Below are 22,746 nucleotides of genomic sequence, written 5' to 3' on the forward strand. Positions count from 1 at the left end.
TATGTTAAATATTTAACGTAACAGTGAAAAAAAAAAGTGCATTCTCCCTTCAAAAGAAAAAAAACCCCACATCCTATGTTTGTATTTTCAGCCAAGGATTAGTTCTGTTTCTCTGGGGAACCCTGGCTAACACAGGTTGTTTGCTTTCTCATTATTGAGTTTTGAGATGTCTTTATTCCTTTGAATTTAATCTTTATGAATCTATTAAACTGGGTCTTGCTAAATGACAATGCTTCATCCTCATAAAAGTAGGTATTAGGAAGTGAGAGCCAAGAGCAAGAGAAAGTTGATTTCATACATTTTTTTTTTTGAGATGTAGAAGTAGTTCCAGAAATTCACAGTAAGGAGTTGAAGGATATTCCACTCACTGAAGAGCTATCTTTTGTCATACTTGCAATAAAAAACAAAACAACAAAAAACATCAGATTCTCATAGTAACTAATCTTATTTTGAGACGAGAAGAGATAAAAGACAAGTGATAGCTCATCCACTGTGAACTTTCTGATACAGAATATATTTTTCCTCTGTCTTGAAGAAAAGACACCAAGGTAGTAAGAACCTTCACTTGATATGTATACTGGACAAGAGATCATTTTAAACAAATCAGCACAAAATCCAGCCACAGAAATGTTCTGACTTCTAGTTCAGTAAAAGACCTCTAATGAGATCAGGAGCAATAGTGATCAGTTAATCAAAGTCAGTTAATGTTAAAAAAAAAAAAATCAGTTTATGTGCAGGATCTATGTTGTATGTTTAACTTAAGACCTAAAATATACAGTCTGTCAATCACTGATCTATGTCTAAGACTTCTTCTTTGAGTACTGAGATTCAGTGACTGACATTTTTTTTCTTTCTTGCATAAAGCACACCTATCAGAAATCACCTATGATTTCCAGGTTCAGTTCTTTGGGAGTGGAATAAAAAATTTTAGAGACATTGCAAAGCAATTTCAGTACAATATAGTATTTTCTGAGGTTTTCCCATCTTTTATGGTTAAGGTTTTCACCCACACCTAATTCAAACAATATTTAAACCATCATGTTCACTGAGTCTGCAACTTGGTTTTATAGAAACAATCTTTTCATACTCATACAATTGACATAAATGCAATAAAACACAAAAAATCCAACCGTGAGAGCAGAAAAAGGCATAGGATAATAAGGAAATTGTTATGAGTTGTCAACATGCTAATAATGTGGCTACTGGCCACTATCGTTTACAGAGGGCATCAGTTAATTTGGTGTGATGACTAAGTGGAGATCAGTTAAGAGAGTTTCTACTTTATTTTGAAAGCTTATCTTCCCCATAAAAATATAAGGCAGTTGAACCAAAAAATAAAAATAAAAAGTCAGTCCTCAGAAAGAACACTAGTGAAAAGCTAGCATTGCCAACAAGCGTTAAGCCTTCTTTAGAGTACAGACATCACCACCTAATCAGATGATGTCTTTAGATCTAATTCAGTCCCTATAAGACTGTCTGTAAGAACAAGTAAAACAAAAACGAGGATCCAGTAACAATTAAGCCTTGCCTCACAAAGTTTATTGATAGCTTATTCTTTACCAGCTATATCCCGTTGGTTGGAGCATTCAGATGTGGGTGCTTTCCTCTAAGGTGGGAACACTGGGGGAAAGAACACATGATATCATTTCTCTCTCTCATCTCATCAACTATGCCTTACAAGTAGGCTTCTTTTCTTTAGGTATCTGGAGCTAAAGAGTACTTTATTCAGGTTTGCTACATAGATGAGCTAAGAATAATTAAAACAGGCTGTCTACAAATTATGTAAATAATCCCAGAAGCCATTCTCTAACAACCAGCAAGTGGGAAAGTTGCATTTGTATTAGGGATGAAAAAACAACTAAAGAAAGGGTTTAAAAATATAGATGACTCAAAACAAGTGAGTATTCAACAATTTACTCTTTATTAGACCCAAATTACCCAAATCACTAAAATCCTCAGAATATCAATAAAGTGAAAATGTTTCTTAAAGTTATGACAAACTGGTGTGCTCTAATTTTCCACCAAAACATCAATTGCAGGGTAACTGCCAGGATTTCTGAAAAGATTAATTTCTTCTTTAGAAAACGACTGAAGGAAATGCAAGAAGCAGCTATACTTTAAACAAAAGAAGAAATATGTAAAACTAATGCAGTCAAATACTAAGAGAAATGCTGAGACCTCTGCATGACACAATCTTCTAGCTAATAAAAACTATTTACGACCGGGCGCCGGTGACTCACGCCTGTAATCCCAGCACTTTGGGGGGCCGAGGTGGGCGGATCATGAGGTCAAGAGATGGAGACCATCCTGGCTAACACGGTGAAACCCTGTCTCTACTAAAAATACAAAAATTAGCTGGGCGTGGTGGTGTGTGCCCGTAGTCCCAGCTACTCGGGAGGCTGAGGCAGAAGAATCGCTTGAACCTAGGAGGTGGAGGTTGCAGTGTGCTAAGAGCATGCCACTGAACTCCAGCCTGGTGACAGAGTGAGACTCCGTCTCAAAAAAAAAAAAAAAAAAAAAAAAAGGTGCTTAGGTGAATACATGTTCACAAAGAAGTAAAGCTCAGATGGTCAAGAAATTCTGGTGAAAAGAGATTACAGAGCAAAATGATTCTTTAATTAACATTAACATAGCCAGCAGTAGATGGTGTAACATAGTAATGGTATAAATAAACATGCCGCTTAAAAGTAAATAAGGATGGAAATTTAAGAGTTATGAAAAATATAAGAAGAAATTCTGTAACTAGGAATAATGAGAAATAATGAAAGCAATACAGTTTATCTGCTAATTTTGACAAGGAAGAACTTAAAATATTTAAAATAAATATGCTTCTTTATCTAGGATATAAAAAAAACTTCTGATTTTTAGTTGGGCTTCTTAGAATGACCCAACTAGGAGTAGTGTGTTCTACAGATGACATTATTTTCCCTCTGTAAAGCGAATGTCCTCAATAGCACGCTTTGTTTAAATCAGATCTTGTGATGAAAAAGGATCATTAGCAAGATAATGATTCAATAATATTTTTCGCTGGGTGTGGTGGAATGCATTAATAGTCTTAGTTACTAGGGAGGCAAGGCAGGAGTTGAGCCCAGGAGGTTAAGGCTGCAGTGAGCTATGATCGTGCCACTGTACTCCAGCCTGGGTGACAGGGAGAGACCCTGTCAAAATAAATAAATAAATAAATAAATAAATAAAATCTATCTTTTACATAAAATCACTCAATATCTTGAATGACAGATTAGTTTCTTGGCATTAGATGCTCTGCGAGAGAATTAGCAACCCTAAAGGAAATACTTTCTTTTATAAGACCAAGAGGTCTTCAAGCAGAATTGTTTAGGTTGGGCATGGTAGCATATTAAACTATCTCAGACAGATGTCCTCTGTTAGCAAAAACTGATCTGAAAAACTCACCTAAAATCATTAATGTAAAATTACAATAAGCACCATAAAAAATTTCATAAGTAAATTATGTCTTATAAATCATTTTTCTCCTAGATATCTACAATTTCCAGTTCCACTTTTATTTCTAGAACTCATCATCTCTTATCCTCCACAGTCTTATTTTAAAACATAAATCAGATCATGTCATTAACCTCTAATGAGTTATCATACTTAAATTTTTACTTTTTTTGATTCCATATCCTAGCACCACTCTTTCCCTCCTCAATAAAGCACATTTGTCTTCTTCTAGGTTCTCAAACACATCAAATTTGTTTGTCGTAGGGCCTTTGCACTTCTTATTCCCTCTGCCTGGCATGGTTGGCCTTGAGATCTTCACTAATTGGCTCCTTCCTGTGATTCCTGTCTCAACTCAAACATCACCTCATGAAAGGTGATTTCACTCACATACTCCAGAGTAGGCCTCTCAGCCATTCTCATATCCCATTGCCTCACATCACTCTACCCTGTTTTTGTTGTTCTCATATCACTGAAATGCCTGAAGTTATCTTGTTTTCTAATTTGCTTACTCTGTTTACTGTCACTGCAATATAAGCTTCAAGAGAACAGATAACTTGTCTGTCTTGTTTACTACAGTATCTTCAGGGCCTAGTACAATATACATAGAGCCACTCAATAAACATGATTGGATAAGTAAATTAACCAAAATTTTCTCAAACTATAAGTTCTAGTCTCCGACCTGAAGGAAATTCTCAACATAGCTATCTGTTGTATTTCACCTGGTGAGATATCTATATATCTATATCTGTATCTGTATCACCTCCACAAGAGACAATGACCTCAGGTAAACAGATTTGAACAGCCTTTTGCCATTTCACAGATACGCTACATATAAAAGTGAAAACATCAGCAGAATCACCTACAGTTCTGTTTCTATTCCTGTATGAACCTGAAAAATATCAAGTACCAAGATGTGAAACAAAGAAAAAAATTAGGTTGTTGGTGTAACTGAAATTAGGCAGGTTTAAACTGCATGCTGCATGATGCCCATTATCTATGTTAGTGCCTTTCTAATGCTTTTATGGCTTTTAAAATTATTTAAATAACACCGTTAAGTCCCTTCTCAATAAATCCCAGGTGTTATCAACTTCTCTGACAGCCAGCAATTATATTCAGCTTTTTAAACAGTTTCAAATGCATCATATAAAATGGAAAAGAGGGGTCAATATTAGCCAAGTTTTAGCATATGGTCAATTTGCCACGGAAATTCAGCTCCAAATGTGGAGAACAAATAACAGCAGAATACTGAAGGACTGATTAAGTAAGCTGATAATGGGGCAATCATGAACATGGTAACGAGAAAAAGAACTATAACAATATATAGAACTCCCAACATATTTGTTTCAAAATCACAGTTCAATGATACACAGTAAGAAGCTTCGATGTTAACAGATTCATCTACATTTAAGTTCAGAACAAAGTCACATGAATAAAAGTGATGTTATTAATGGATATTTTAGATAGAACTCTGGTAAAAGAGATTTCCAAATCTGTATTACTGATGCTGAGATACAAGTCTACTATTAATACAGTAGTATGTACAGCGGCGATATTGAGGCAGTGCAACATAATAGAAATATCATAGATTCCCACTTCTATTTACTAAACATGTGACCTTGGAAATCACTTATCTTTCTGGATTCCTAGGTTTCTTTATTTGCAAAAAAATAACTATAATACTGCTGTCTTCCATAATTATACTTCATGTCACAGCGGGGGCTCAATAAGATAATGAATACTAAAGCATCTTACAAAGTATAAAACCCTATGTAAATGCAAGTCATATTGTGGCGGGAAAAAAGTTAAATTTACCTTTATATGTTCTAAAACAGCAGTGGCAACATTTGTGTGGAGATCAATAAGTCTTTTTTTCTCAAGGAGTTCTGGCAAAGAACTGCAAGTATCAAAAAATTAAATATTAATCAATAAATTTTCTAAAATGATATAGACTTTATCCCATGCCTGGTGTTTCCCCTGTAGAAACTCAGAACAGTGAAACAGTGACAAGATGACAAGTTAAACTGTCAACTCAATTAATCTCTAGGCTTGAACACCTACAGTATTTATTAATACAGGTGAAATGCTTCTTATTTTAAAATAATCTGGCTCCCAAATATCATTATTTCTACCATTTTACTTTCTGATTCCAAATTTTGGAGGTTTAAATAAAATCAAATTAATGGAAACATGCTTTATCTGTATTTCTAAAACACATTTCCTTCTTCCTTCTTTTTTTTTTGAGACAGAGTCTCTGTCGCCCGGGCTGGAGTGCAATGGTGCCATCTTGGCTCACTGCAACCTCCGCCTCCCGGGTTCAAGCGATTCTCCTGCCTCAGCCTCCCGAGTAGCTGGGACTACGGGCGTGCACCACCACTCCCAGCTAATTTATTTATTTATTTTTAAAGTAGAGATGGAGTTTCACCATGTTGGCCAGGAGGGTCTCAATCTCTTGACCTTGTGATCTGCCCGCCTCGGCCTCCCGAAGTGCTGGGATTACAGGCGTGAGCCACCACGCCTGGCCTCCTCCCTCCTTAATGTCATTCAAAGTACAGAAAAAACTGCTTAACTTTCAGTTAAGAAAACAGTATCAATAATAAAATTAATAATCACTTGCTCTACTTTATCATTAATGGTATTTTCCTCGTAAAATTACCCCTATTACACAGTTCTAACTGGTGAAAGAACGAATAATCTCCTATATTTAAGAGGGAACTAAAATCAGCTTAAACATTTAGTTAAATACAATTTAGTTCTTTAAATTCAAAGTTATATTTGCTATTGCCTACAGTTTCCTACTAGTTAAAAACATTAACAATTTTTTAGTTAAATTAAAAAAATAAATAAATCTTATCAACAGAAAGACTTCAAAGAGGATATATTGCTCACTTACCTAACAGCTGATGTTAGCTTAGCGGTATTGTCAGAAAGCATACTTATGGCTCCTTCATCTTCCCCTTCTAGTCCCTTGTAAAGAAAAAAGGTCTCAATAGCTACTCAAAAATCGCAGGCCCAAGCATAAAAATCAACACATTCCTAAGATTACTGATATACAGTAAGATTTTTAAGTCACCTAGAATTCTCCTCTGAGGTGCAAGCATATATATTTTGACAGTTACATATAAGTTCTAGTAATCAATCGCCAGTCTAATGGTTAGATGTCTAAATGATCAGCTGGCATTTTTGGATAAGGAGAAAGGCCCAGAGATGTGCCACAGGTCACATAGCAATAAATAGTAGAGCTGAAATCTGAAGTTACATCGAAGTATGGTAGAATGAGCAGCATTGGAACACATATATTTTTTCAAATCATATTTATATTAATATTTAATTTTTTTCTCTTCTCAATATTTAGATTTCTTTTTGATCACTTACGCAAGTTGAAAATATTTTTGTTATAAAAGCATTAAATGGCCTTCAATTTTTATAAGGAAAAAACCCAAATCTCTTTATCTAACAGATAATCCTCCTCTTTCTTATAATTCTTAGAAAGCAAATAGAATCTTACCATAATGCTTTTAAGTCGTTTGACCTCATCTTCCTGTGCTCTGTAAGATTCTAGTTCTTGCTGAACTGATTCTGCAACTTCTGGGAATGGACTAAAACAGTATTGCACAAGAATTATGAGTATGACATTAAAAGACCGATTTTTGTGTAAATTCTAAAATATATACAATGAACATTTATTATTTTAAATATACTGATTTGGATTTGAATATATTTATATATAACAAAGGCAGAAAACATTCAGCATAAATACAACTACATATCTTTCTGATATCTATATATTTCTTTAAAATGCATACAATACTTATACATCTAAAATTTAAATTTCATTTCTATTTTTCATTAACAGTATCATACATTCTCTTCACCTATGTTTTTAGAAGAAAAAGTAAAATATTTACATGACTGAAAAATCAATGGTATATCAAATATCAATTAAATATTCCTATCCAAATTAACACATAATGTCAAAGGGTCCATGCAACTACAAAGATAGCATTTAAAAATATCACCTGCAAGTAACTGTGAAAAAATTCTTGGAACTCAGAACTCATAATATCCCAGAACACTACTGGTAAAAATAGCACTTGGGCCACAGTTTTGGTGGCCTAATATCTGATGTCTTCTACCAGGACATGGTGGTTTAGCAGTAACTTACAGAGACTTTAGGCAGAAGTGATCTGCAATCATGAGCAGCTCAGGTAGAGAACACTGTACTAATCTTGACAAATTCTAGGTGAATACATGTTGATCATGAAATGTTTCTTAAAATGAGTATTTTTCATCTACAGCCTAGGGGGAGGCCAGAAGCCTTTTCTCCTTTAAGAAAAAAGAGGTCGTGTCTCATTAACAATGGAACAAAAACCTTTCCCCCCTTCCTCAGCTCTGACATCTGAAAATACCTCATTAATAATGAGCACATTTTATCCAATGGAGACTAGCAGAAAAGACAGGAGTTCAGAAAGGATTCTGAGGAACATAGTCCAACTTTACCTCACAAGCACAGGCATTTACTCCAGCTCCAGCTGAGTCTATGTTGGCAAAAAATAGCACTGAGGCCTCAGCATCGTACTGGGGAGTCAGAAACCCTTGTTTCATCTAATTATAATGGTAACTTCCTTTACAGGCAAGCTCTTACCCTCTCAGGGCCCTAGCTTTATCTGTAAAATGTGCGGGTTGAACTGGATAATCCTCAAAATCTCTGATATCTTTAGGTCTCAGAGTTAACAGAGAATAATTGCTCACATTTATTAAGCGATTTTACTATACATCAAACACCGTGCTAAGAATTTATTTTTTTTTAAGATGGAGTTTCGCTCTTGTTGCCCAGGCTGGAGTGCAATGGCGTGATCTCAGCTCACTGCAACCTCATTTAATCCTGATGAATCTGTTGAGGTAACTATCATAACTATTCAAGGTTAAGACTGGGTGCTTTATGGTCTGCAAGACCTGGGTTTCATCCCTGGCTTTACCAACGAAAGCTGGATGACTTGGGCAAATTACTCCTTTAAATTCATTATCTCAATCTTCTTAACAACCTTCTGAAATAGGGCACTAGATAGAATTATTATCTCCCTATTTTACTGATGAGGAAACTGAAGCTCAGAGAGATTTAAGTCACTTGTTTATGCTATCTCCAAGTGTCTTTGTGCCCATGTTACTATTGTAGTAAGATGCAGAGCAAAAGAGCTATTCCTACTTAATGAATATGAGGTTAAAATTCTTACTGTTCAACTGACCTCTTAAATTATTCTTAAACTTATGTTCTAAAAAAAATTCAAAATTTCCATATTTGAATAAAGAGACTTTTTTCTTAAGCTTTTATTAGGGAATGCCAACTTCAAAATATTCTGTATTCTCTATAAATAATGCCTCTCCAATGAAAGTAATTTCTTGTACTTCACCATTCTGGAGGGAAATGTAGATTATGGAATTCCAAAGGGAAGAGTATTATTTAGAAGTCAAATTAATCAAAATTAATTAAAATAGTACCTAAAACTGCCATAGTGAGAAAGAGAAAGACAGTGACTTTTCTCTGCAGAGAAAGTCAAATCTTTGTTATGGCGATTTGATTTTCCAGCTTAAAAAAAAGTTGTAAGTAAAAAAAAGATAAAACATATTAAAAACCCAGCATGTTGAACCAAGTCTATATTCTACTTCTCTTTAAACAATAAATATAAGCCCAAAAAGAACAGCTATATTAAGGAAACACACACATTTTGAAATATTTTTTAAAAATCGTATTTTCATAATTGTTGATGAACAGTATTCTTTTTCTCTGAGGAATAATATTTTTGTTTAGAATGATTGCTCTAGCCATAATGATCACTAGATAACTTTTATAGCAGTAACTGAGCCCATGGAGTACCCTAAACTTTAAGGGGGGCATAGCATCACATGGGATATGTATATCTGCCCACAGTAAATCACATGGCAAATTAATGCAGTTTTATCACTCATTATTTCTAATGTACTTTGAATAAATTTCTAGGCTTCAGGCTTAGGTACTCTCTCCACAAGTATTTAAAGCAAGGTTTACATGAGGGCAACATGTAACAAAAAGGAAAAAATCACCCCCAAAATCACAAAAGCCAATTTAAATGAAAGGCAGAGATGGTCTTAGAGTCAGTGGAGACAGCAACAAAATTGAAAAAGACTATCTGTAGTATCTTCAAAATCATATAGGATGATCTCATTGAAAGGAGAAGCGGTCCCTATAAAACAACAATTAACAAAAAACAACTTAGGAATCAGTGAGAAATGGAGAAATAAAGACAAATATCTATGGACTATCTAATTACAGCCCCCACTCATTGGGTGAATGAACCTACATGACCCTTTTGAATTTTTTCTCAAATTCATTAAGGTGGATGACACCTTAATTTCTCTTTAAAAAAATGAATCTTTTACTTATTGATATTTTGCTTACCTTCCTTTATGTTTTTGCCAAAATTTATCAACTGGAGTTAAATCATAGGACTTCTTGTTTTTTCTCTTTGGTCTAGCACCAGCTGGAGAGTTTTCCACTCCTGAAGATTCTTCCAAATTAACCCTGTTTAAATGGAAATCCTAGGAAAAAGTAGTCTTGTGTTAAATAACTGTTTCCTAAGTCTAATAAACATAGAATCTTGTTGACCTTTCTAATGTTTCCAAGGACAAAATATAGATCTGAAATTTAAAAGATCTCCTCCCAATCTTTTGTTACATACAAATGTAATTTTGTTTCTGTATTTTAATGAAAGTATTAGATGTACATTAAAATTTCAAACAAGAGAAAAACATGTTAATATGCTTTTGTATCCTTCTAGAAAAATATTGATGCATATAATAGCACATATACATCCTCTTAATTTTATTTTTTAAAATGGGATTACAGCATACATGTTATATCTTTTTTCATCTAATAATACATTTTACAGCTCTTTCTGTATCTGTATATGTATGTTTACTTCATCTTTATCCTAACTACACAGTAGTCCAATGTTTGGCTAAATCAACTTATGCAACCAGGCCTCCTGATTCTTGGTCATTTCCAGTAACAAACGTTATCTTAAATATTTTTAAACTCTTAGAGAGTCAACTTCTGAAGTGTCACTTGAGTGATGAATCGCAATTTTAAAAATTACAATAGATGCTATAATAATAAGTGATGCACCTCTTTCACATAAACTTTAAGAGCCAGGCCAGTAGTGGCTAAACTTTCTTGCCTAGGACTAATTTTATTCACGTGAGGCTTGATTTTTGTACCTTTTCTGTAAAAAAAAAACAACCCCCCCCGCCCAAAACCCAACATCAAACCAAACAAAACCCACAAAAAACCATTAGGCAAAAATAAAAGTATCTTTTTTCTTTCCCCCAACTTCTTGCACTACATCTATGGGTTCCCTCACAAATAGCAGCATTTTATGGTTCAATGCCAACTAAAGAATAATGAGAGATAAAACATGGCTATCAACAAGTAAATGATAAAGAAGGAAGATACAGTATGGAGAAATTATCCAGCATGACTGAAATATAATTATCTTAGTTCTAAGGTATCTGTATATATTTTAAATTAATGATTATTCTAGGTCTTAGCAGATTAAATATACTAAATGCAATTCAATCTCCTTTAGATAAAACAAGGTTATCAATACTGACTCTAGGTCCTTAACCCAAACCTTGTAACTTTCTCAAATCTTTTATAATAGTTTGCCATTTTTCTCTTTGACATAAAAAGCAGGATTTGAAAAATTACAGATGTCTACATACCCAGTAATGGGATGGCTGGGTCAAATGGTATTTCTAGTTCTAGATCCTTGAGGAATCACCACACTGTCTTCCACAACGGTTGAACTAGTCTACACTCCCACCAACAGTGTAAAAGCGTTCCTATTTCTCCACAGCCTCTCCAACACCTGTTGTTTCCTGAATTTTTAATGATCACCATTCTAACTGGTGTGAGATGGTATCTCATTGTGGTTTTGATTTGCATTTCTCTGATGACCAGTGATGATGAGCATTTTTTCATGTGTCTGTTGGCTGCATAAACGTCTTCTTTTGAAAAGTGTCTGTTCATATCCTTTGCCCACTTTTTGATGGGGTTGTTTGATTTTTTTCTTGTAAATTTGTTTACATTCTTTGTAGATTCTGGTTATTAGCCCTTTGTCAGATGGGTAGATTGTAAAAATTTTCTCCCATTCTGTAGGCTGCCTGTTCACTCTGATGGTAGTTTTTTTTGCTGTGTAGAAGCTCTTTAGTTTAATTAGATCCCATTTGTCTACTTTGGCTTTTGTTGCCATTACTTTTGGTGTTTTAGTCATCAAGTCCTTGCCCATGCCTATGCCATGAATGGTATTGCCTAGGTTTTCTTCTAGGGTTTTTATGGTTTTAGGTCTAACATTTAAGTCTTTAATCCATCTTCAATTAACTTTTGTATAAGGTGTAAGGAAGGGATCCAGTTTCAGCTTTCTACATATGGCTAGCCAGTTTTCCCAGCACCATTTATTAAATAGGGAACCCTTTCCCCATTTCTTGTTTTTGTCAGGTTTGTCAAAGATCAGATGGTTGTAGATGTGTGGTGTTATTTCTAAGGCCTCTGTTCTGTTCCACTGGTCTATATCTCTGTTTTGGTACCAGTACCATGCTGTTTTGGTTACTGTAGCCTTGTAGTATAGTTTGAAGTCAGGTAGCGGGATGCCTCCAGCTTTGTTCTTTTGGCTTAGGATTGTCTTGGCAATGCGGGCTATTTTTTGGTTCCATATGAACTTTAAAGTAGTTTTTTCCAATTCTGTGAAGAAAGTCATTGGTAGCTTGATGGGGATGGCATTGAATCTATAAATTACCTTGGGCAGTATGGCCATTTTCACGATATTGACTCTTCCTATCCATGAGCATGGAATGTTTTTCCATTTGTTTGTGTCCTCTTTTATTTCGTTGAGCAGTGGTTTGTAGTTCTCCTTGAAGAGGTCCTTCACATCCCTTGTAAGTTGAGTTCCTAGGTATTTTATTCTCTTTGTAGCAACTGTGAATGGGAGTTCACTCATGATTTGGCTGTTTGTCTGTTATTTGTGTATAAGAATGCTTGTGATTTTTGCACATTGATTTTGTATCCTGAGACTTTGCTGAAGTTGCTGATCAGCTTAAGGAGATTTTGGGCTGAGACAATGGGGTTTTCTAAATATACAATCATGTCATCTACCAAGAGGGACAATTTGACTTCCTCTTTTCCTAATTGAATATCCTTTATTTCTTTCTCTTGCCTGATTGCCCTGGCCAGAACTTCCAACACTATGTTGAGTAAGAGTGGTGACAGAGGGCATCCCTGTCTTGTGCCAGTTTTCAAAGGGAATGCTTCCAGTTTTTGCCCATTCAGTATGATATTGGCTGTAAGTTTGTCATAAACAGGTCTTATTATTTTGAGATACGTTCCATCAATACCTAATTTATTGAGAGGTTTTAGCATGAAGGGCTGTTGAATTTTGTCGAAGGGTTTTTCTGCATCTATTGAGATAATTATGTGGTTTTTGTCTTTGGTTCTGTTCATATGATGGATTATGTTTATTGATTTGCATATGTTGAACCAGCCTTGCATCCCAGGGATGAAGCCAACTTGTTCATGGTGGATAAGCTTTTTGATGTACTGTTGGATTTGCTTTGCCAGTATTTTACTGAGGATTTTCGCATTGATGTTCATCAGGGATATTTGTCTAAAATTCTCGTTTTTTGTTGTGTCTCTGCCAGGCTTTGGTATCAGGATGATGCTGGCCTCATCAAATGACTTAGGGAGGATTCCCTCTTTTTCTATTGATTGGAATAGTTTCAGAAGGAATGGTATCAGCTTCTCTTTGTATCTCTGGTAGAATTCAGCTGTGAATCCGCCTGGTCATGGACTTTTTTTTGGTTGGTAGGCTATTGATTATTGCCTCAATTTCAGAGCCTGTTATTGGTCTATTCAGCAATTCAACTTCTTCCTGGTTTAGTCTTGGGAGGGTGTATTTGTCGAGGAATTTATCCATTTCTTTTAGATTTTCTAGTTTATTTGCATAGAGGTGTTTATAGTATTCTCTGATGGTAGTTTGTATTTCTGTGGGATCGGTGGTGATATCCCCTTTATCATTTTTTATTGCATCTATTTGATTCTTCTCTCTTTTCTTCTTTATTAGTCTTGCTAGCAGTCTATCAATTTTGTTGATCTTTTCAAAAAAACAGCTCCTAGATTCATTGATTTTTTGAAGGGTTTTTTGTGTCTCTATCTCCTTCAGTTCTGCTCTGGTCTTAGTTATTTCTTGCCTTCTGCTAGCTTTTGAATGTGTTTGTTCTTGCTTCTCTAGTTCTTTTAATTGTGATGTTAGGGTGTCAATTTTAGGTCTTTCCTGCTTTCTCTTGTGGGCATTTAATGCTGTAAATTTCCCTCTACACATTGCTTTAAATGTGTCCCAGAGATTCTGGTATTTGTGTCTTTGTTCTCATTGGTTTCAAAGAACATCTTTATTTCTGCCTTCATTTTGTTATTTACCCATTAGTCATTCAGAAGCAGGTTGTTCAGTTTCCATGTAGTTGAGCGGTTTTGAGTGAGTTTCTTAATCCTGAGTTCTAGTTTGATTGCACTGTGGTCTGAGAGAGTTTGTTGTGATTTCTGTTCTTTTACATTTGCTGAGGAGTGCTTTACTACCAACTATGTGGTCAATTTTGGAATAAGTGTGATGTGGTACTGAGAAGAATGTATATTCTGTTGATTTGGGGTGGAGAGTTCTGTAGATGTCTATTAGTGCAGAGCTGAGTTCAAGTCCTGGATATCTTTGTTAACCTTCCGTCTCGTTGATCTGTCTAATATTGACAGTGGGGTGTTAAAGTCTCCCATTATTATTGTGTGGGAGTCTAAGTCTCTTTGTAGGTCTCTAAGGACTTGTTTTATGAATCTTGTTTTGCTCCTGTATTAGGTGCATATATATTTAGGATAGTTAGCTCTTCTTGTTGAATTGATCCCTTTACCATTATGTAATGGCCTTGTCTGTTTTGATCTTTGTTGGTTTAAAGTCTGTTTTATCATAGACTAGGATTGCAGCCCCTGCTTTTTTTTTGCTTTCCATTTGCTTGGTAGATCTTCCTCCATCCCTTTATTTTGAGCCTTTGTGTGTCTCTGCACATGAGATGGGTCTCCTGAATACAGCACACTGATGGGTCTTGACTCTTAATCCAATTTGCCAGTCTGTGTCTTTTAATTGGGGCATTTTTCCCATTATGTTTAAGGTTAATATTGTTATGTGTGAATTTGATCCTGTCATTATGAAGTTAGCTGGTCATTTTGCCCGTTAGTTGATGCAGTTTCTTCCTAGCATCTATGGTCTTTACAATTTGGCATGTTTTTGCAGTGGCTGGTACTGATTGTTCCTTTCCATGTTTAGTGCTTCCTTCAGGAGCTCTTGTAAGGCAGGCCTGGTAGTTACAAAATCTCTCAGCATTTGCTTGTCTGTAAAGGATTTTATTTCTCCTTTACTTCTGAAGCTTACTGTGGCTGGATATGAAATTCTGAGTTGAAAATTCTTTTCTTTAAGAATGCTGAATATTGGCCCCCATTCTCTTCTTGCTTATAGAGTTTCTGCTGAGAGATCCACTGTTAGTCTGATGGGCTTCCCTCTGTGGGTAACCTGACCTTTCTCTCTGGCTGCCCTTAACATTTTTTTGTTCATTTCACTTTGGTGAATCTGACAATTATGTGTCTTGGGGTTGCTCTTCTCGAGCATCTTTGTGGTGTTCTCTGTATTTCCTGAATTTGAATGTTGGCCTGTCTTGCTAGGTTGGGTTAGTTCTCCTGGATAATATCCTGAAGAGTGTTTTCCAACTTGGTTCCATTCTCCCTGTCACTTTCAGGTACACCAATCAGACGCAGATTTGGTCTTTTCACAGTCCCGTCTTTCTTGGAGGCTTTATTCGTTTCTTTTTACTCTTTTTTCTCTAAATTTCTCTTTTTTGTTTCATTTCATTAATTTGATCTTCAATCACTGATACCCTTTCTTCCACTTGATCGAATCGGCTACTGAAGCTTGTGCATGTGTCACGTAGTTCTCGTGCCATGGTTTTCAGCTCCATCAGGTCATTTAAGGTCTTCTCTACACTGTTTATTCTAGTTAGCCATTCTTTTAATCTTTTTTCAAGGTTTTTAGCTTCCTTGTGATGGGTTCAAACATCTTCTTTTAGCTTGGAGAAACTTGTTATTATCGACTTTCTGAAGCCTACTTCTGTCAACTCGTCAAAGTCATTCTCCGTTCATCTTTGTTCCGTTGCTGGCGAGGAGCTGCGATCCTTTGGAGAAGAAGGGGCACTCTGGTTTTTAGAATTTTCCGCTTTTCTGCTCTATTTTCTGCCCATCTTTGTGGTTTTATCTCCCTTTGGTCTTTGATGATGGTGACCTACAGATGCAGTTTTGGTGTGGATGTCCTTTTTGTTGATGTTGATGCTATTCCTTTCTGCTTGTTAGTTTTCCTTCTAACAGGTCCCTCAGCTGCAGGTCTGTTGGAGTTTGCTGGAGGTCCACTCCAGACCCTGTTTGCCTGGGTAATCACCAGTGGAGGCTGCAGAACAGCAAATATTGCAGAACAACAAATATTGCTGCCTGATCCTTCCTCTGCAAGCTTCATCTCAGAGGGGCACCCGGGTGTATGAGGTGTCAGTCAGCCCCTACTGGGAGGTGTCTCCATGTTAGGCTACACAGGGGTCAGGGATCCACTTGAGGAGGCAGTCTGTCCGTTCTCAGAGCTCAAGCACCATGCTAGGAGAACCACTGCTCTCTTCAGAGCTGTCAGAAAGGGACGTTTAAGTCTGCAGAAGTTTCTGCTGCCTTTTGTTCAGAAGCATGGCTATCTTTCATTTGCAAGGCACTATTCTTAGCACCTTATATTAAGTCATTTGATCCTTACAATAACCTGTAGAAGCAGTAATAAAATTCCCATTCAAGATGAAAAAACTGAGGCATAAAGAAGTTAATTGTCCAAAGTTATACATAAATACATGGCAGAATCAAGATTAAAATCTAGGCAGTCTGACTTCAGAGGCAGTGCTTTTAAGCATTATGTTTTAATTCTATCACAGCGAGAACAGAGTGAGTGGAATTAGATTCTATCACTTGAAATTCCCTGTAGTGCAGAACATGGGTAGCCTCAGGTGATAAATAGGCAATTTAAAGACTAGAGAGTTACAATAAATGGTTGGAATGACAAAAGTTTAGTATATTTCACTCTATTACTGTTTTTCCTATAGACCCCTCGTATTATCATAGGGCAAGAAAGTGACTTTACTTAATCCTCTCAGTTTCCCATCCTCTTATCTAAACTTCACTTTGCACAAAAATCATCCATATAGAAAGAAAGTAAAAATAGCACAATTGTGGAAAACTATTTTAAACAGTAACAGCTACATCTGGGAAGAAGCCTAGATTTAAAAAACTATCTAACAAAATAAAATATTGAAGAGAAACATCTTTAAACAGTTAAGTTTTATTAACTAGAATTTCTAGTGAAGTGCTGTTTCCATGGTGATGACACAGCTCATTCAAAATAAAGTTAACTTGCTAGCAAAATTACTGCTCTAAAAGTAGGAGAGCATGTTATTACTGAAGTATTGATGGAATACTTGAAACACAAAATAATAAAGGAATAAAAGATGTTAAGAATTCTGAGAAATAATTTAATAGCAAGGATATTTCCATTGTTTGCATAATAGCAAGGCAAATAAAGGTAATTTCAATCTTCCAAGTTAGGAAATTAAAACATTCTGTGCTGTACCCAATCATGTTAAAGCAACTGAATGTTTATACACAAATAAAAGACAACAGAATTACTTTTAACTAATTAAGCAGAGTCTAATCTGTTTCCATTGACAGTCACATTTTCCTAACTTAGAAGATAGGACAAAGGTGCCCCAAATCACTATATATAAATATATCCCATCAGGAAATGCTAAAAACATGGAGAAGCCTTCGGCAGTCTTGTTTTCCTTTCCCAAGTTAGAGCAATCAGCAGAGCCAGAGAGAGTTAACGTTAACAAAATAATCTCTGGATAATATAAGCAATACCTATTTATGCAGACTTGTAGTTCACAGGCAAAGAAAAGTAAAATAAAAATATCTTTTATTTTGGCAAGAATTTACTATCTCCTTAACTCTAAACGCTATTACAGCAATCATTAAACATCTATTGTTTCAACAGATGTACTTTGGAGTCATAAATACAACACCAGAATTTTCATATTGAGGTGACACACTAAGGTGAGTCTTCAACTTCTACTATCAAATTAACCAACAAGAGAAATAAAATACAAGGGAGAATCTATTTAAAACTAGGGAACACATATAAATACTTCTTGATAAGGAAGGAAGTGAACAGAACTAACGGATGTGAGGAAGAGGAAAGGAAGTACTACCCATTGGCTCCACCAACATCTTCCACGGCTTTGGCTTCTATACTCGCCTACATTAAATAAATGTCCCATCAGTCATTTGAAGATGAGCACACCTATATTGTCCCATCCTTGCACACAAACCTAGGGAGAATTCTCATCTCCAAAAAAGTATTTTCTCTGGAGAAAATCTTCATCTTAGGAGTTAAATAGTTTGGGGAATAGGGTTGACAGCAATGAGAGAGGAAATGATAAAATGTTTAATGCACACGAATACATTTGTGTGTATTTTCTCTAAAGCAGGCAAATATTCCTCCTGTAAATCACAATTATTTCTTTCATACTTAAGATTTTAATTGTAAAATAAAAGCTATGAGTTTCATCACTTTTTGCAAAGGTGGGTAAAAGACAAAATATGATCTTTAATATATCAAACAGAAGATAGAATTCTAAGACAGGAATAAGGATCATTGTCTTCATAAGATAGATCAACAGACTAATATATCACGGTTTCAATACCTGTAACAGTTTCAATTGGATTTAGGGAAAATTAAAGCATTATGTGAAAAATTTATTTTTCAAAGCTCATCCCTAAAACTATTTCCATAAGAGAAAATGTTAAAGACTAGGCACCTAAGCAAAAGGGAGTTTAAAACTTATTTCTACTCTTCCTAAATGCTTCAAAAGCAGTTTCTGTTCAAATTTGATAAAGTGGTGATAATGCCTCTAACGACACAATTTACAGAAGCTCCTAGAGACTGTAATTCTATTTCTTACCGAGAAATCAATTATACACAACCAATAAACAATTTCCGACCCTCAAAGAGCATGGATAACTATGGAACTCAATGAGAAGAGATCAGAAGCTTTACTCTAGAGAACAAGTTACACATCAGATGTTATTTGACATCCATCACTCTACAACAGATACATATATATTAAGATGGGCTTCTAGCTAAAATGATATAAATGTGTATTTATAATGGTACAGCTCTCCTGAGTGGCTGAAGAAACAAAACTCCCAGTCATGGTGATGATATGTGGTTTTAATCCATCTAACAATTTAAATCCAAATATTTTCTGCTTTACATAACAGTCATCTGGTTTCTTTGGTTTACAGAAATCAGTCTCTCAAATGAAACTCAAGTAGAGCAAGGATTAAAACATGTTTGTTAGGAAGAAACAGGAAGACTCAGCCTTCCATTGATGCTTTCAAATTGTGTGCAAAGTCAACAGTCACTAATGCAATTTTACAATTTCACAATACTACTTGTTATAAAAAAATGGGTTCTTTAATCTCAGAGAATGAGAAAACTGGAAGATGCTGTCTTTTTCACCATGGAAAATGTCTGGAAGGAAAAGTATCCCAGTAGAAATAAACAGCCCTAATAGCCCAGACTGTGGTATCCACTATTTGTCACTCAAAGGAACCAGAAGCTTTTTGAGAAATGGATGCAGCCAGGTCTGAGGCAGAAAATGAATATGATTAGCTTAGGATATTTTTCATACCAGGAAGCAAAGAAACTATCAAAGACTGATGGGGTTATGTCAAGAAGCTATCAAGGCCAACATAATAGGCCAAAAACGAGATAATTCAAGCATCAAAATGAATGACTGTAATAGTGTAAAAACATCTCAAATATAAAAATCTGTTAGTTCATAAAATGATACTTAAACAAATGACTTTATTGATTGTCTCCACAAATTACATAGCGTACAGACCTTCAGTAGACACTTCCTACCATGTACAGTAAAATATGTATTTGCTTGGATTAAATGAGTAAAAGTTTACATTACACTTTTGACTTTTATGCAAATGCTTGAAATTAGGCTACATAGTGCTGACCAAGAGGTTTTGTGTTAATAAAGATTAGAGGATCAAAGAATGTCAACCTTGGACCCAAAGCATCAATCTTGAACTATACCTAGGCATTTGTTACATTGCAATCACACATCTTTAAGGAAATAGGTGTTTCTGAAATGCTTCTCTTACAACCTTAGCTAGGTGCATTAGCTCATGCCTGTAATCCCAGCACTTTGGGAGGCTGAGGTGGGTGGATCACCTGAGGTCAGGAGTTCTAGAGAAGCTTGGCTAACATGGTGAAACCCCATCTCTATCAAACATACAAAAATTAGCCGGAGATGGTTGCACATGCCTGTAGTCCCAGCTACTCAGGAGGTTGAGGCAGGAGAATCGCTCGAACCTGGGAGGCAGAGGTTGCAGTGAGCCGAGATCGCACCACTGCACTCCAGCCAGGGCGACAAGGCAAGACTCCATCTCAAATAAATAAATAAATAAATAAAATAAAAAATAAATATAATGCTTCTCTTACAACCTTTCAAAAAATACATATTTGGAAACCACTTTTTAAAAAAATTCTTGACTGGAAAAAAAGGTAAACTTTAATTAAAGTCCCCATGTATATTAGTATAACTTCCGATTTAATGTTTCAAATAATAAGAGTCAGTAGCAGAGGGTGAAAGGTACAAAAAGAGAAGCTAAGATTGGAAAAATAAAGGCCAAGTAAAAAACAGAGATAAAATAATGTCCATCCCTTTGACTGAAGTCAACAGCTCTGCAGCTGAACAATCAAATCCACCTCTCCTACAACCAAGATATAATAAAAAAGAATCAGGGCTTCTAATTACTAATTTTGCTTCTTATATCCCAATAAAAGGAGATGGGTACTGCAAAGTTGCTTTTTTTTTTTTTTTTTTTAACCAGAAGAGTGTATTTCCCGTTTAAAATGAGAAAAAGAATCTTTCTGACACAGAGGGAAGCTGTGTGAATTTTCATAGTTGTTTCTAAGTTCTAATATATAAACAATTATCAATGGTGCAGATTTTCAGGCAAAGACATTTCATATAAAAAGTAAACTGCAATTTTAAGTTAACATTTACTATCTACTTACTCCATCTTGTGGAGGCAAACGGTATAATTATTAAGTGTTCTACAAGCTCTGAAGACCTTCGAAAGCAGCTTTAGCAATCAACAAAAATTTGTGTGATTATAATTTATGACATCTCAGTTATAGTTTGTTCACATCCAGAAACTGCATTAAGATTAATGAACAGAATTAAGTCATTTTAAGTTGTATAGTTAATTATAACCAATCTCTTCAAAGATTCCCAACTTTTTATGTGAAGATTAAACAAAAACAACTCTACCATCTACTTTCATCACCTTTTATTTTTAAAAGGATATTTTCACTTCAAATAGTAGGAAATAAAAATTAGTATAAAGGCCAGTATAAAAACACAGTTCATAGTCCTTTTTATTCTCATCTCATTCTGAAACAGTGAAAACCTCATCAAAGACCAGTATTATCCTTGTTTGGTTTTAGGGAATCTCTGCCCTAAGTTATATTTCCCAATTTCTTCTGACAATGGAGACTGAGTCTACTCTTTTTATGTTGCAATTATTTGTACATGTGTCTTATCTCCTGTACTCAAAGCACCCTGTACTTTAATTTCCTCCATCCAGAGGAATGAAGAGGGAGCCAAGGGACTCTTAAAGTTCAAGAATTGGAAAGGATCCCTAGACATCTCGGTGCTTTAGATTGCCTTAACACCACCACTGGCAGGTGTGATGAGGCACCCGTGATCTGTATGCTATGCTCTTATTAAGACACTCGCCCCTTGCTCCCACCCAACAGTAAGAGCCCCACCAACCAAATATGATTCAAGACTACCAATACTATCTTATTATGCCCATTAATCCCTGTACAACTCTTTAACCTCCAATCCCACTGAGACCCCATCTCCTATTCTTACCCTACTCTAGAAATCCTGTCATCACTTCTGGAACCCATACTCAGTCATCAGTAAAATCTCCTGTTCTGAACATCCTCTCCAAACTTTCCCTGTTCTTTCTTGCTCTAACTGAACTCCAACTGGCTAACTCCTGCAGCCTTCTCAAATGGGAACCTGATTTTTCTTTTTTTTCTTTAACCTCTCACAGCTCATACCACTGGATCTGAGACTGGAATTAGGTGTCTTCCTTGCTACTCCCAGACTCTTTACTTGCCCTCTTTCCTAAAACCAGCTTTGAAACTCATGTCGTCAGCCTGTAACCATGGTTCTCAATTGGGCAATGTTGCCCCTTTCTGCCACCTGGGGTATAATTGGCGATGTGTAAGATGTTTTGGTTGTCGCAACTGAGGGAGTTCCACTGGCACCTAGAGAGTCAAGGCTAGGAATGATGCTAAACATCCTACAATGCACAGGACAGCTCCCCCTGCCCCGCAACAAAGAATGATCAGGTCCAAAATGTCAGTAATGCCAAGGTTGAGAAATCCTGGTCTACAGTGCTCACTAATGCCACCTGCAGGATGCTCTTATCTCCTGCATCATTAACTTTGCTGTTTGGATCATTCCCATTAGTACACAAACATGTTGTAATTTCCCTCATTTAAAAATATTTTCTGTCCGGGTGCAGGGGCTCATACTTGTAATCTCAGCACTTTGGGAGGCTGAGGACCAGACTTTTTTCCTGAACTCCAGACTCATGTAACTACCTACTCAACATTTACATTTGGATATCTTAATGGGCATCTCACTTTTTTTTTTTTTTTTGAGACAGGGTCTTTACTCTGTTACCCAGGCTGGAGGACAGTGATGTGATCACAGTTCACTGTAGTAGCCTCAACCTGTTGGGATCAACTGATCCTCCCACCTCAGCCTCCTGAGTAGGTGTGCCACCACAACTCACTAATTTCTTATTTTTTTGTAAAGATGGTGCTTCTTTATGTTGCCAGGCTGGTCTTGAACTCCTGGGCCCAAGTGATCCTCCTGCCTTGGCCTCCCAAAGTGCTGAGATTACAGGTATGAGCCACCATGCCTGGCTGGCATCTCACATTTAACACATCCAAAACTAAACATCTGATCTTCCCTGGAGAAACTGCCTTT

At 35.9% G+C, this 22,746-nt stretch overlaps 1 protein-coding gene across 3 annotated transcripts in view; it reads right to left on the reverse strand.

The window, feature by feature from the left end:
* SCFD1 (sec1 family domain containing 1) overlaps nucleotides 1-22,746 on the reverse strand; it is a 109,338-nt gene that overhangs the window by 52,636 nt on the left and 33,956 nt on the right. For all 3 annotated transcript variants that reach the window (XR_004028055.1, XR_004028056.1, XM_003260713.4), the window contains exons 11-14: nucleotides 9,893-10,032; nucleotides 6,965-7,055; nucleotides 6,350-6,423; nucleotides 5,272-5,353 (exon numbers count right to left, since the gene is read on the reverse strand). Coding sequence is in view for 1 of the 3 variants with exons in the window: in XM_003260713.4 (XP_003260761.1) it covers nucleotides 5,272-5,353; nucleotides 6,350-6,423; nucleotides 6,965-7,055; nucleotides 9,893-10,032 (387 nt within the window). In the remaining 2 variants the exon portion in view is untranslated. The remainder of the gene's footprint in view (nucleotides 1-5,271; nucleotides 5,354-6,349; nucleotides 6,424-6,964; nucleotides 7,056-9,892; nucleotides 10,033-22,746) is intronic.

Source organism: Nomascus leucogenys, chromosome 22a, assembly GCF_006542625.1.
Source record: "Nomascus leucogenys isolate Asia chromosome 22a, Asia_NLE_v1, whole genome shotgun sequence".
NCBI lineage: Eukaryota > Metazoa > Chordata > Mammalia > Primates > Hylobatidae > Nomascus > Nomascus leucogenys.